The sequence below is a fragment of the Hypanus sabinus genome, chromosome 9 (genome assembly GCF_030144855.1).
Source record: "Hypanus sabinus isolate sHypSab1 chromosome 9, sHypSab1.hap1, whole genome shotgun sequence".
NCBI lineage: Eukaryota > Metazoa > Chordata > Chondrichthyes > Myliobatiformes > Dasyatidae > Hypanus > Hypanus sabinus.
Genome location: NC_082714.1, coordinates 162144792 through 162157374, shown reverse-complemented (window position 1 = coordinate 162157374; position 12583 = coordinate 162144792). Strand labels below are relative to the sequence as shown.

Below are 12583 nucleotides of genomic sequence, written 5' to 3'. Positions count from 1 at the left end.
AGTGCAGTGATTGGTAGAAGTTATGGACCATGAGTTAATTTCTACATTATCTGTTTTATGCCCTGTGCATCCCTTATATCATGTATACCATGACTAGCCGTTTTCTGACGCAGTTGATGGGCTAGCAGCCTCCCCGCTTTTTCTCACATTGCAACTTGGAGATAAAATATTCAGCTTCATGAGTTGTTAATAGATTGTGTTCGGTCTGAAGTAATAAAGACTGTTTGAGCAAAGCCGATGAGGGCGCTTGTCTTTGGAAGAGGTCTAATTCCAGTTTCTGATCTGTCAGTTGTTTAGTACGTTCAGTCCTTATTTTTCGCCCATGCTGCGCAGAATGAGATTATCTGGCCTCTTAAATATGTCTCCCACACAATTGATGGAGACATCCCTGGTGTTTGATTAATTCTCAGAAAATATTCTATTTCGGAATAACTATACTTCACAAAACACTCATCTGAAAGGAGAGTTGGATTTAGCCTCCTAGGACGGTAACGCGGTTGTTTAGTAGGAATACGTAATATTAAAGTCAGCGGACTATGATCGGATCTAACTATGGCTTCATAATCACATTCTGTTACAGAAGAGAGAAAACTGGTGTCCATAAAAAATGATCTATACGCGAATAGGACCCGTGTACTGAGGAGAAAAAAGAGTAACTCCGAGAGGCAAGGTTACAAAACCGCCATACATCAGTCCCTCCGTATGTTTTAAGAAAATGTCTGATAGACTGTGCTGACCTAGAGATAGGGACAGTCCTCGCCGCACTGCGGTCCAAAATTGGAGAGAGGACATAATTAAAATGCCCTCCGAGGGTGAGATTATGTGTTACCATGTTTGGCAACTTGGAGAAGAAATCACTAGAAAATATAATGGTCATCCCAATTCGGTGCATTAACGTTGGCAAAAATAACGGGCAGCCCATATAGCCGTCCAGTTACAATTAAAAACTGTCCAGCTGGATCAGATTCAACACTCGTTGCCACGAACTGCGTATTTTTATTAGATCTGCTCCTCTGGCCTTTGGATTAAAATTAGACTGAAGTACTTGGCCGACCCATCCCCCTCTTAGTCGACAATGCTCAGAGATATGCAAGTGGGTCTCCTGTAGGAATGCTATAGGTGTTTCAAATGAGTAAATACCTTTTTATGTTTTACAGGGTGATTAAGAGATTTAACATCCCAACTCACTAATTTAACAGAACAACCGTTTGTCTGAGATGAAATATTATTATTGACCATATGGAACTGAAGTAGAATATCACATAGGTATCTCCCAATATACGATAGGCCTAAATATTAAATAAAAAGAAATAGTCTGGTAATTCCCTACCCTCGTCACCTATACAAACACACACTCACTTACAGCTGGTATTATGAATTTGCTAATTAACGAGAGATGGATCCAATTTGGTTTAAGCATATTGAAGGATTCAAAATGAAAGATTTCCCCCCCCCCCAATAAAAGCTTTAACATCTCAACAACAGTGACCACAAAGAAAACATATTTCCACGTCAAAAGACTAGGATAATCATAAGACTTTTCCCGGGCACTGCAGAAAGTTATCGATTCTGCAACTGTTTATGAACAGCCCACCGGAGTCCCACATGTGAAAACTGGTCCGTGATCATGTTCTGTGTTTTGCTGCCGTGACGATATGCTCTGTTACGTAGGCCATGGCTTCCTCCGTCCCGTTGTGTGTAATGCCGAAGTCGAGCAGGGAACAGTATACCCCTATCGGATATTCGGCTGGTCACGCAGCAGTTTCCCGACGTCCGTGACCTCAGCTCGAGCTTTGGCGACCCTCGTGGTGTCTGGAAAAAACGTAGTTAAACGGAGCCTGGTTCCGAGCTCGACGAAGAACATCGACACAGTCCTGATAATAATGTAGTTTAACTCCAATTGCACCGCTGTTTTTTTGGTGTGAGACTCCGATGCGAGCGGTCGATGAGAATGTTTTTGTCCAGTTTAAGCACCTCTGTCAGTAATTTAGAAATGGATTACGCGGAACTTGACCCGAGCCCTTCAGCGACTCCCAAAATACGGATATCGCACCTCGGCATTCTTCCCTCCAAGTCTTCACATTTATCACTTAAGTCCTTCAGCTCCGACTTCAGGGCGTTTACGATGGTTTGAAACGATACCATTTCATCTGACCACGGTGATATGCCGTCTTCCATGTCTTTAACATTAGCCTCTAGTCTACATGGTCAATCTCAACTTGGGTTCGTGCCGCGTTGTTTGCTAGCTCGGTTCTTATTACCCGCAACTCGTTTTTCAGGTAGTTTAAAATTTCGGCTAGGGCGTTTTTCAACTCTACGCTTGTCACCGCAGAGGTGTCCGTTTTTAGCCCAGAGAGGAGCTGAATCTTCAGGTCTTCCGTGTCCATTTCGCCTGAGTTCTTGCGGAGAAGGGTACTTGCGCGGTGGCGGTCAGCACTTAAACTCTGCGCCGGGGAGTCGGTCGTCTTGGTGTTAGTGGGCTCAGTGTATTTATATTTTGAAGCTTAGACGCCAGAGAACAAAGTAACTCTTGCTTTTTGTACTTAGACGACTTAATTACTTTGATAAGATTTGAAAGAAAGCGCTATTCTAAATATACAATAAAGTAAAGGTTAGGCAGGAGCCCAGCCAAACACGTCTTACTCCACTGCTTGCTCACGTGGTCCCCCGTCATAAATTTACTTTGACTTGAATTCTACTTTCTCCATTGTTTATAGGTTGTTTAAAATGCATATTCCCTCACCTTCTCAAATTTCTACAGATGTACTGAGAGCATTATAACTGGTTGCATCGCCGTCTGGTATGGAATCAATTGCACAGGATGGGAAAAAGTTGTTGAGTCAGCCAGCTCCATCATGAGCACAACCCTCCCCAGCACTAAGGACACCTTCATAGGGCGATGCTTCAAAGGGTGGCATTTTTCCATTAAGGACCCTCATCACCCAGGACATGCCCTCTTTTCGTTGTTACAAAACAACAAATTTCATGACATTTGCTGGTGATATTAAAGGTGATTCCGATTCTGAGCATACTCGGCCCTCTTTAAGATACTGCTTAAATCCAACCTCTTTTACCAAGCTTTGGTACAATCTGAATACAGTATCTCCATCTAACTATGTTGTTTAGTAATGCTCGTGAAGTGCTATGGACATCAACATGGGTGATGCCAACAGGCTCAATAAACTGATTAGAAAGGCTGGCTCTGTTATAGGAGTCAAACTGGACACACCGGAGGCTGTGGTAGAACAAAAAACACTATAGAAAATCCTGGCAATTGTGGACAATGTTTCTCACCCTCTGCGTACTACCTTGGCTGAACAGAGGAACACTTTTATAGACCAAGACAACTGCACTGCTCCAAAGAGTGCTATATGAGGTAATATGATCAGGGACCTCGAGGTAAAAGAACCATTAGGAGGTAGTGACCATAAAATGATATGTTTTAACCTACAATTTGAGAAGGAGAAGGGAAAATTGGACGTGTCAGTATTACAGTTGAACAAAGGGAACTATGGAGCTATGAGGGAGGAGCTGGCCAAAGTTCAATGGAACAATACCCTAGCAGGGAAGACAGTGGAACAACAATGGCAGGTATTTCTGGGAATAATGCAGAAGGTGCAGGATCGGTTCATTCCAAAGAGGAAGAAAGATCCCAAGGGGAATAAGGGGTGGCCTTGGCTGACGAGGGAAGTAAAGGGCAGTATAAAAATAAAAGAGAAGTATAACATAGCAAAGATGAGCAGGAAACTGGAGGACTGGGAAGCTTTTAAAGAGCAACAGAAGATAACAAAAAAGGCAATACACCAAGAAAAAATGAGGTACGAAGGTAAACTGGCCAAGAATATAAAGGAGAATAGTAAAAGCTTCTTTAGGTATGTGAATAGCAAAAAAAATAGTTAAGACCAAAATTGGACCATTGAAGACAGAAACGGGTGAATTTATTATGGGGAACAAGGAAATGGCAGATGAGTTGAACAGGTACTTTGGATCTGTCTTCACTAGGGAAGACACAAACAATTTCCGAGATGTAATAGTGGCCAAAGGAACTAGGGTAAAGGATGAACTGAAGGAAATTTATATTCGGCAAGAAATGGTGTTGGATAGACTGTTGAGTCTGAAGGCTGATAAGTCCCCAGGACCTGATGGTCTGCATCCCAGGGTACTTAAAGAGGTGGCTCTAGAAATCGTGGATGCATTGGTAAACATTTTCCAATGTTCTATAGATTCAGGAAAAGTTCCTGCTGATTGGAGGGTGGCTATTGTTGTCCCACTTTTCAAGAAAGGAGGGAGAGAGAAAACAGGGAATTATAGACCGGTTAGCCTGACGTCAGTGGTGGAAAAGATGCTGGATTCAATTATAAAAGAGGAAATTATGACATTTGGATAGCAGTAGAAGGATTAGTCCGAGTCAGCATGGATTTATGAAGGGAAAATCATGCTTGACTAATCTTCTGGAGTTTTTTGAGGATGTAACTATGAAAATGGATAAGGGAGATCCAGTGAATGTAGTGTACCTGGACTTCCAGAAAGCTTTTGATAAAGTCCCACATAGGAGATTAGTGGGCAAAATTAAGGCACATGGTATTGGGGGCAAAGTACTGATGTGGACTGAAAATTGGCTGGCTGACAGGAAACAAAGAGTAGCGATTAACGGGTCCCTTTCGGAATGGCAGGCTGCAAGGTTCAGTGCTGGGACTGCAGCTGTTTACAATATACATTAATGATTTAGATGACGGGATTAAAAGTAACATTAGCAAATTTGCTGATGACACAAAGCTGGGTGGCAGTGTGAAATGTCAGGAGGATGTTATGAGAATGCAGGGTGACTTGGACAGGCTGGGTGAGTGGGCAAACGTATGGCAGATGCAGTTTAATGTGGATAAATGTGAGGTTATCCACTTTGGTGGCAAGAACAGGAAGGCAGATCTAAATGGAGTCAAGTTAGGAAAAGGGGAAGTACAACGAGATCTAGGTGTTCTTGTACATCAGTCAATGAAAGCAAGCATGCAGGTACAGCAGGCAGTGAAGGAAGCTAATGGCATGCTGGCCTTTATAACAAGAGGCATTGAGTATAGGAGTAAAGAAGTCCTTCTGCAGCTGTACAGGGCCCTGGTGAGACCCCACCTGGAGTATTGTGTGCAGTTTTGGTCTCCAAATTTGAGGAAGGACATTCTTGCTATTGAGGGAGTGCAGCGTAGGTTCACAAGGTTAATTCCCGGAATGGCGGGACTGTCATATGTTGAAAGATGGGAGCTACTGGGCTTGTATTCACTGGAATTTAGAAGGATGAGAGGGGATCTGATTGAGACATATAAGATTATTAAGGGATTGGACACACTGGAGGCAGGAAGCATGTTCCTGCTGATGGGTGAGTTCAGAACTAGAGGCCACAGTTTAAGAATAAGGGGTAGGCCATTTAGAACAGAGATGCGGAAAAACATTTTCACCCAGAGAGTGGAATATGTGGAATGGTCTGCCTCAGAAGGCAGTGGAGGCCAAGTCTCTGGATGCACTCAAGAGAGAGTTAGATAGAGCTCTTATAGATAGTGGGGTCAAGGGATATGAGGAGAGAGCAGGTAAGGGGTACTGATTGTGGATGATCAGCCATGATCACAGTGAATGGCAGTGCTGGCTAGAAGGGCCGAAGGACCTACTCCTGCACCTACTGTCTATTGTCTATTGTCTAATTCTTACTCTCGGCCATTGGGCTCTATAGTGAGCCAACCTATATAGCCGGGGAAGTGATGACCTCCCTCCTGTTAGACTATTTGTGGTAACTTTTTCTTTATTCTTTCTTATTTTTCTTCTAGTATTTGTATATCTGTGCACTTGTGATGCTACTGTGACACTGTAATTTCCTTTGGGATCAATGAAGTTTCTATCTATCTATCTATTTTATTATGCAATGGCATGGCGCAAAAGGAAGTCATACACACACGATTCTACGGATGCTGGAAATCGAGAGTAACACACACAAAGTGCTGGAGGAAATCAGAGGTCAGGCAGCATCTACAGAGAGGAATAAACAGTCAGTGTTTCAGGCTGATACCCTTCATCAGGAGTGGAAAGGAAGGGAGAAGCCTCCCTTCCTTTCCATAGTTGCTGCCTGACCTGCTGAGGTCCTCCGGCATTTTGAGCGTGTGTGTTAATAAAGGAAGTTGTTGTCAATTACATTTCAACTGTAATTGTTGTTCTGACCGAAGTGAAAAATAGCAGACATCCTTGCCTGAAGCCATGGCATTTACACTCTCACAAACACAATACACACACATACACAACACACTCACAGAGACACAAACACAAACGCATTCACACATAAATATATACACACACACACACACACACACACACACAACACTCACATATACACACACATAAACACACACACAAACACTCACACACACACACACACACAACACTCACATATACACACATAAACACACACACACAAACACTCGCACACACTCACACACACACAACACACTCACATATACACACACACACAAACACTCGCACACACTCACACACACACACACACAAACACTCGCACACACGAACACACACACACAACGTTGTTGAAGGATGCGGTACTTGTCAAGGCAGGGAAGCCCTCTAGCCCTCTCAGTTCTCGCAGCAGAGCAACTGAATATCTTATGGGACTGAAGCATTTGAAAATACATCGTTTATTGCCTCGTTAAGTGCATGTCATATTAGATAACAGTTTACTCAGTTTTGCAGTGAAAAGTGGCTACACAGTAGGCTAAAATATTTTTTATATTATATCCTGGATATGGGAACTAGCCCCTCGTCGTTTTGCAGATACTTTTATAAATACCTTTCACGTTCCTATTTTGCGATATTCGGGGATCTTTATTTACTCGGGATGGAACATTGCTTACTGAATAGGGCAATGATTCTGGGCGGTTACAGGAACCGCTGAAGTTCCCGAATGCTCAATTAGTCGGAGCGAACACACATCGCTGTTACGTGAAATGAATGTAGATGCTGGAAATCCAGAAGAACACACACTAAATGCTGGAGGAACTCAGCAGACCAGGCAGAATCTATGGAAGTGAATAAGGAGTCGACGTTTCGGGCCGAGACCCTTCATTAGGAAAGAAATAACACCGTATTTTGTCGTCTGTTAGGCGCACGCATTAGGGTAGCGGGCAGAATTGTTTTTCGATAACCGCACATTCTTACCTTTATCCTTCGGCTGAGAATGCCGCAGATTTGTTTGCCTCCCAAAACCTTGGAATTAAACACGTTTATCTATGACAGAGCTAAGAAAGCAAACATCACGGGTTCACACTTGTCAATTTATTTCTGGTCAAAGGCCGCCCGTGCTCTAATACGCAAACCCAATACACATACCGGCCCAATTTTCAAAGTTTAGAACGATAATCGATTTTACTCCGTCTCTCTACAAAGAAAACTTCTAATATAATGTTCGTGAAAAGAATTAAGGCGATAGTAAATTTCTGAAGTATTTTACCCATAATCCAGTATTGTTATTTCATATGTGTAGGAAAAGTGTACACTTTTATAAAGACATTCAAGTTTATTGTCATCTGACAACTGAACGAAGCAAAGTTCCTCCAGACCACAGTGCACTCTCACGACATGTATCATTCAGAGCACATAAACCAAAATATTACCACAAATATGTTAGTAAAAATAATGACATTTATTCCAATTAAATTCACATTCTTGCAAGCTCTTGGAAAAAATACACTTAAATAAATATATGCTACTTCCCTTAAAAGCGAGTCGCTGTTAAACTGTTGTTTGTTCAGACCCAGATCGATTGGAGGTTGCTTGAATAGATTCACCTACCCGTTCAGACCGTTTCGCTGTTCAGTGGATGTTGCCTCTTGGGTTCTGCAAATGTACAGCCCAGGTTTTCTGAGGAAAATTTAAACAAACACTTTTATTTCGTTTCACTCACCCCTCCCCTTTCAAAATAACCTGAAGAGAGTTTAATACTTCCTTTCTTCCCACCCCTCCTCGCGTTCCCGGCCAGCGGAGTGGTGATGTTGGGAAAGGGGTGGGAATGGAGGGTAGCGAGCTGCCAAGGGTGGCAGGACTCTAGCTGACAAGCATTTGGGATCCGCGCGTCAACGCTCAAGTAGGGCTGTATTTAAAAACAAGCCAAGCGCGGAAAAGCGAGGTGTGTGCATGTCATTCCCAACCGGTTCACAGCATTAAAATATCGGCGTCAAAGATAATCGGAGATATTTTAAAAGTAAAGATAACGGAGGTCTTGTTAACGTTAAAAAAGATAATCAGAGATTGATTTAAAGTAAAGATAATCGGAGCTATTTTAAAAGTAAAAAAATGGGAGATCTTTGTTGTGATCATTTTAAAAATCAGGGATTTTCTTTTGAAGTAAAAACTTACAAATAATGATAGGGAAAACATTTTAAAAAGGAAGTATGACAAAGGAATTGTGATATCCTGTTTATTTTCTCCATATTCGTTTTTAAACGAATGTAGATGGTGCAGGCTTGGCCGTTGTGCCTAGGTGGTTTCAATGTTATTTTAACAATTCGTGTGCAAGAGAGAGAGAGGCAGTTACTACTAAATTTGCATATTTAATCTCAGGATTGCAGTAAAGTGTATTTCTTTTCCATGCAGTAATCAGTTGGGGGTTATTCCAGGATCCTGGTTCTCTCCGACTTTAAAAGATGTACCTTGTCAATTCAGCTGGGTTCCTCATTCTATATAAACACGATGCTAATTGTCTTGAATAACGCGCTTAATTGAATGTATCAAAGCCGCACATTTTGATGTGATAGTGGGACAAAAGTTCGTAATGTACCATCATTTGTTACACTCGAGAAGTAGTAAATCGAAATATTTTAAAACGCAGCTCAGATGCAATGCTAGAAAGCATTTTTTGTATTAAAATTGTTTGAATTCGGAATTTACAATCACTATGTATGCAGAGCGACGAGTACGTAACAAAAAATCTCGGGGGCATTCGCAAGTTATTTGGAACATCTCTCGTAAATATTTGAATCTGAATCACCAGCATGTGACGTGAAATCTGTCAATTTAGCAGCAGCAGAGAGAGCAATACATAATCCAGCAGAGAGAGAGAAATAATAAATAAACAAGTAAATCAGTTACGTATATTGAATAGATTATTTAAAATGTGCAAAAACAGAAATACTGTATATTAAAAAAAAGTGAGGTGGTGTCCAAAGCTTCAATATTCATTTAGGAATCGGATGGCAGAGGGGAAGAAGCTGTTCCTGAATGGCTGAGTGTGTGCCTTCAGGCTTCTGTACCTCCTACCTGATGGTAACGGTGAGAAAAGGGCATGCCCTGGGTGCTGGGGGTCCTTAATAATGGACGCTGCCTTTCTGAGACACCGCTCCCTGAAGATTACTGATCAATTACTGTAAGGGACGCAGAGTCAGTTAACACTTTTAAACACCAGCTCAAAACCTATTCATTCAACCTGGCTTTCGCTAAATTCTTTTTGTCTTTTATTTTCATGTTTATTTTTTATTTTTTAATTTTATTTTCATCGTTGCACTTTATCCCACTGTAAAGCAACTTGAGCTACATCCTCTGTATGAAAGTTATCTACAAGTAAATTATTATTATTATTATTATTATTATTATTATAAGAGATCACAGCGCATGCAGACCTTAAATTAGATCGTAACGACGAGAGCATTAGTTGTTTTACACTTATCAGAAAATATTTTAATATATTTTCTGGATTAGGGAGCATGCCCTATGAGAACAGGTTGAGTGAACTTGGCCTTTTCTCCTTGGAGCGGCGGAGGATGCGGGGTGACCTGATAGAGGAGTATAAGATGATGAGAGGCATTGATCGTGTGGGTAGTCAGAGGCTTTTCCCCGGGGCTGAAATGGCTAACACGATTGGGCACAGTTTTAAGGTGCTTGGGAATAGGTACAGAGGAGATATCAGGGGTAAGATTTTACGCAGAAGGTGATGAGTGCGTGGAATGGGCTGTCAGCAACAGTGGTGGAGATGGATACGATAGGGTTTTTTAAGAGACTCCTGGATAGGTACGTGGAGCTTAGAAAAATAGAGGTCTATGGTTAACCCTGGGTAATTTCTAAAGTAAGTACATGTTCGGCACAGCATCGTGGGCTGTAGGTTTTTTTCTATGCTTCTATATTTCTTATTATAATTTATGTATATTTTAAGTATTGCACTGCTGCCATTTCACGACATCTATCAGTGATATTTAACCTGATTCTGATTTTATTTCTGATATCAATCAGGGTTAATATCACAATAAATAAAGAAATAAATAAAATTACTGGTCGCTTTCCTTTGCAAACAAAAACCCGGTAAACAATAAGCAAAATCTAAAAAGAATTTTAAAGACGTCTCCGAATTTAATTGCTTGTTAGAACAGCTGGCCTGTTTCTCGTCTCGTCATTTAAAAACTTAGATTTTTCTCTCTCATTGCACCGTCCCTTGCTGGGAACATTTTTTTTCTGTGTATTTTATTTATATTTATACATTCTACGTACGTACGAAGCGGGTAATTATAGAGCTAAATATTTATAGTCTTAATAACGTTGCTGTATCAATAAAATATTTTAGAATAACATTATATAATTTGAAAGTTTCGTTATGTTTCATTTGACATCCCACGTGAGTGTCAGAATATCCGTGTTTATTTAATCGGAATATCATGCACGGCGAATTTGATCTCAACAAACAACCCTAAACACACAGGTATCCTCCGCCGATTTCTATGTCTCAATCGCTGCTATACACAAAAACTGCTGATTTAAAACACGTTGGAAGTAATTTCAGAGAAACTTACATTTGGCACAGTCTCAAAACAAAGATTAGTTAATCCTTTTGATATAACTTGAAAGAATAGATCGGAAAACTGCGTTAGATAGTTTTCAAATGGTCTTTGCTGAAATCAGAAGTCTTGCTGACGCTCATCAACTTGTCTTTCATCTTCAACTACATTTGTTTGAAAATATATTTACCCATCTTTGGGACAGTATTGAATGCCCTGAGAGTCCGTGATAATTTTAAAGACTGAGTTTAAAGTTCAAAGTTTGAAGTAAATGTATTATCAAATAGATATATGTCGCCATATACAGTACAGCCCTGAGGTTTGTTTCCTTGTGGGTATTCACAGTTCACAACAAAAAGAAAAAAACCAGCCTGCAAGAGGCAACAAGCTGAGCAAATAGGAAAGAAACCCAAAATAATAATAGATAAATAAGCATATCAAGAAGAGTCCTTGAAATTGAGTCCATAGGTTGTGGGAACAGTCCAGTGAAGGGCGAGTGAAGTTGAGTGAAATTATCCTTTCTGATTCAAGAGCCTGATGGTTGAGGAGTAATAACTGTTCCTGAACCTGCTGGGGTGAGTCCTGAGGCTCTTGGACCTTCTCCCTGATGGCAGCAGCATTGCCTGGAATGTGAGGGTCCCTGATGGTTTGGTTGCAAAACTGATGTTTAAGGTTGCAATTTAAATCCAGCAAACAGTGCAGATGACCGATAGGAGAGAAAGGGAGAAAATCTTTATAGGGTGAAATTTATAATTTTCTGTCAGGCACCTTACATACAGACACTCTTGTGCCTAGCATCACTTTATGGACATAAAATCAATCTATGCATATAAACTATCTAATGTACTTATATTTATTGTGTTTTTCTATTATTGTATTCTTTATCTTAATTTTTTTTGGTGTTGCATCAGATCTGGAGTAGCAATTATTTAATTCTCCTTTACATTTATATACTGGAAATGATGTTAAACAAACTTGAAGAATTGCATTTTTATTTAAATTAATGATAAGCGATATTTTTCATTTTGAAAGACAAAACTATGGTTATACTAGTAATGGATTAACACTTGATATCATAGCAAAGCCATTCCACCCACCAGTAAAATGTGCTGATAGTTATCATTCTCAGCTATAAGGCACCATGGTAGTGTATTGGTTAGTGCGACACTATTATAGCTCAGGGTGTTTTAGAGTTCAGAGTTCAATTCCGGCGCCGTCTGTAAGGAGCTTGTACATTCTCCCTGTGACCAGATGGGCTTCCTCAGGGTGTTTCGGTTTCTTCCCATGTCCAAATACATACCAGTTAGTAGGTTGATGGATCATTGTAAACTGTCCTGTTATTAGGCTAGGGTTAAGCAAGTGGTTTGCTGGGCCTGTTCCATGCTGTATATCAAAACAAATGTATAAAATAAAAAAGTTTATACTTAAAAATGAAACTCAACTTATACTCAAAAATGAAAAAGCAATGTGAAAACTGTCTTAATTTTAAATGTGAAAACTGTCTTAATTTTAATACTAATTTCAGATTAGTATTCATGGTAAATTGTTATTGTAATGTGAGATTATTGTACGTGTAGAAATATTATTCCTTCAGATGTGATATTTATACACTCAGTTATAGTGCTGTGTTTGTTACATTCACTGAAATGTGAAAAGTAGAATTTGACATGTTTAATGTGATAATGGTGTTCAGTAACATACTGTAACATATAACAGGGCAACATACTGTAGCTCCTTCATATACATCATATTGTTAATTCAATATCAGTGTTCACTGG

At 40.3% G+C, this 12583-nt stretch overlaps 1 protein-coding gene across 2 annotated transcripts in view; it reads right to left on the bottom strand.

The window, feature by feature from the left end:
• The window catches only part of asip1 (agouti signaling protein 1), a 53575-nt gene extending 44841 nt beyond the window's left edge, over positions 1-8734 (bottom strand). Inside the window, exons 1-2 of one of the 2 annotated variants that reach the window (XM_059981009.1) lie at positions 8694-8734; positions 7837-7905 (exon numbers count right to left, since the gene is read on the bottom strand). In XM_059981009.1, coding sequence (XP_059836992.1) covers positions 7837-7905; positions 8694-8719 — 95 coding nt within the window. In that variant the 5' untranslated portion in view covers positions 8720-8734. Of the gene's footprint in view, positions 1-7836; positions 7906-8400; positions 8507-8693 lie in introns of those variants that run through there. The other variant, XM_059981008.1, reaches the window with a different exon arrangement.
• Positions 8735-12583: the final 3849 nt, after the last annotated feature.